The sequence below is a fragment of the Mus caroli genome, chromosome 11 (assembly GCF_900094665.2).
Source record: "Mus caroli chromosome 11, CAROLI_EIJ_v1.1, whole genome shotgun sequence".
NCBI classification, from domain to species: Eukaryota; Metazoa; Chordata; class Mammalia; order Rodentia; family Muridae; genus Mus; species Mus caroli.
In genome coordinates this window covers 75,071,511-75,074,385 of record NC_034580.1, presented here as the reverse complement: position 1 = coordinate 75,074,385, position 2,875 = coordinate 75,071,511, and the positions used below count along the sequence as shown (strand labels likewise).

The following is a 2,875-nucleotide window of genomic DNA, read 5'->3' as shown; positions in this document are numbered from 1 at the left end:
ATATATATATATATATATATATATATATATATATATATATATATATTATGTGTGTATTATAGTTTAGTGACACAGTCATCCAAAGTAGTATACATTTTTAAATAGCCACTGCTATACTCATATATACTGAATTTTATAACTACTAACAAGGGCTGGGAGTAAATACAAATATGAACAATTCTTACTTGAAAGAAAGTAGCTTCCACAGAGCATTGTGGTGCACACCTTTAATCTCAACACTTAGAAGGCAGAGTCAGGTGGATCTCTGTGAGTTCAAGGCTAGCCTGGTCTACAAAGCAAGTTCCAAGACAGCCAGGGCTGTTACACAGAGAAACCCTGTCTTGAAAAACAAAACAAAACAAAACAAATAAATAAGCTAGCTTCCAAGGGCTGGAGAGAGAGTTCAATTGGTTAATAGCTTTTCTTGCTCTTACAGAGAACCTCAATTAGGTTCTCAGCACCTTCTTGGTGGCTTGCAGTCACACATAACTACAGTTCTAGGGATCTGCTGCTCTCTTCTGACTGCTGTGGGCACCATGCACATGGTACAGTCAAAACACTCATATACACATTGTAAAAATAAATCTAGGGGCTAGAAATATGTCTCAGTGGTTAAGAGCACAGGCTGCTTTTAAAAAAGAATTCTAGAAAAAGAATTTTTCAAGTGACTTTTTCTGGAGGGTTGGTGCGGAGGATCCTATCCAGAGCTTTGCGTGTGGTCACTGGGCTCAATGCCTGTGTGTTTCTATTGTTTACAAGGCAGGGTCTTGCTATGAGGTGTGTGTATGCCTATGTGTGTTTCTTCTATTTTCAAAGCAGGATCTTGATACAGTGTCCAGCTAGCTTTAAAGATCTCAGCTTCCTGCCTCTGCTTAAGTGTGATTAGCTCCGACTAAGACTGGGAGAGGCTTTGGCTATGTAGCACTAGCTGACCTGTAATTCATTACAGACATTAGGCCAGCCTCAAATTTGTGGGGATTCTCCTTCCTCCGCCTTGTGAGTACTGAATACAAACATGTGTGCCATCATACTAGTTTTTTTGGTTTGTTTGGTTTGGTTTTTTTAGGGTGGAGTTAAATTTATTTATTTTTGTGTTTGAGTGTTTTGCCTATAAGTATGTCTGTAATCCATGTGAGTGCCTGGTGCCTGAGGAGAACAGAAGAGGACATTGGATCTCCTAGAATTTGAGTTACAGATAATTAGTTGTATGCTACCATGTGGTTGCTGAGAACTGAACCCAGGTTCTCTGTAAGAACAAGTGCTCTTAACCACTAACCCATCCTTCCAGGAACTCCATTTGTTTTAAAACGTTACTTATAATTCTTGTGTGTTCTGTGTGCATGATATCTGTATGTGGGTACATAAGCATGTATGTAACAGGGCAACCCTGGGGAACTGGGTTTCCCTTTCTATCTTTCTGTGCGATTCTCAGGCATCAAACTCTGGTCAACAGATTTGTCCGGTAGGTTTTACCTGCTGAGCTCTCTCCAGGCCATACCCTGCCTCGCTCACCTGATGTCTGAAGTCAGTAGCTCTTCCAAAATATTTCAGCAAAACTAAACAGTACTGAAATTATTTTTACATACCACTTGTCGTGAGAATTACTGGTCGTTTAGTTGTTGCCATGAAGGTTTTGACTGCATTCAAAAACCCAGCATCTTCGTCAAAAATGACATCAACCTACAAACCATTTATTAGAATATTAATATAGTAGGAGCAACAATATACTCACTTAGATCAGTTATGGATCTGAGTAGATATACTATGTCAAAGCCAACATAGATCTTTGTTGTTGTTGTTGCTGTTTTTTCGTTTTTTGTGTTTTATAGGGTTTCTCGGTGTAGCTCTGGCTGGCCTGACACTTACTCTGTAAACTGGCCTTGAACTCAGAGATCTGCCTGTCTCTACCTCCTGATTGCCTGGATTAAAGGTATTCACCACTACTGCCTGGAGAAAAGTTTGTCTCATTCCATAAAGAAACCTTTAAGATGGTCACATAGTAAACATTAAAACTAAAAATAAAACCAAGATTGAGTCATATTTATAGTTGTTAATAATCAGTATCCTTAGCCAGGCGGTAGTGGCGCATGCCTTTAATCCCAGCACTTGGGAGGCAGAGGCAGGCGGATTTCTGAGTTTGGGGCCAGCCTGGTCTACAAAGTGAGTTCCAGGACAGCCAGGGCTACACAGAGAAACCCTGTCTCGAAAACAAACAAACAAACAAACAAAAAATCAGTATCCTTGAAATATGTTGATCTTAGAATTATTCTAGACAAGGATAGAGATAATTTAGTGGTTAAGAGCACTGGCTGCTCTTGCTAAGGATCTGAGTTTGATTCCCAGCATCAACATGGTAGTAGCTCATAAGCACCTGTAACTCCAGTTCCAGGTGATCTAATACCCTCCTCTGCCTTCCAAGGGTGCTGTACACACATAGTGCACAGACATACAGGCAGGCATAACATCCACATATATAAAATAATACAGAGAAAATGCTTTTTAATTACCGTTCTTTATAAAAAATATTATTCTAAAGATAAGTATTCTTGGATTTCTTAGCTATCTTAAAATTTCTTTTACGAAGCACACAGTAGGGGGCTGGAGAGATGGCTCAGTGGTTAAGAGCATCTACTGCTCTTCTGAAGGTTCTGAGTTCAAATCCCAGAAAACAACATGGTGGCTAACAACCATCCGTAATGAGATCTGACGCCCTCTTCTGGTGCATCTGAAGACAGCTACAGTGTACTTATGTATAATAATAAAGAAATCTTAAAAAAAAAAAAAAGCACAGTAGCCGGGCGTGGTGGTGCACCCCTTTAGTCCTAGCACTCAGGAGGCAGAGGCAGGCGGATTTCTGAGTTCAAGGCCAGCCTGG

General features: G+C 40.1%; 1 protein-coding gene across 2 annotated transcripts in view; it reads right to left on the bottom strand.

Annotated features, from left to right (window-relative positions):
- Atad5 (ATPase family AAA domain containing 5) overlaps positions 1-2,875 on the bottom strand; it is a 47,922-nt gene that overhangs the window by 14,076 nt on the left and 30,971 nt on the right. For both annotated transcript variants that reach the window (XM_021177374.2, XM_029483899.1), the window contains exon 17: positions 1,587-1,680. In XM_021177374.2, coding sequence (XP_021033033.1) covers positions 1,587-1,680 — 94 coding nt within the window. The remainder of the gene's footprint in view (positions 1-1,586; positions 1,681-2,875) is intronic.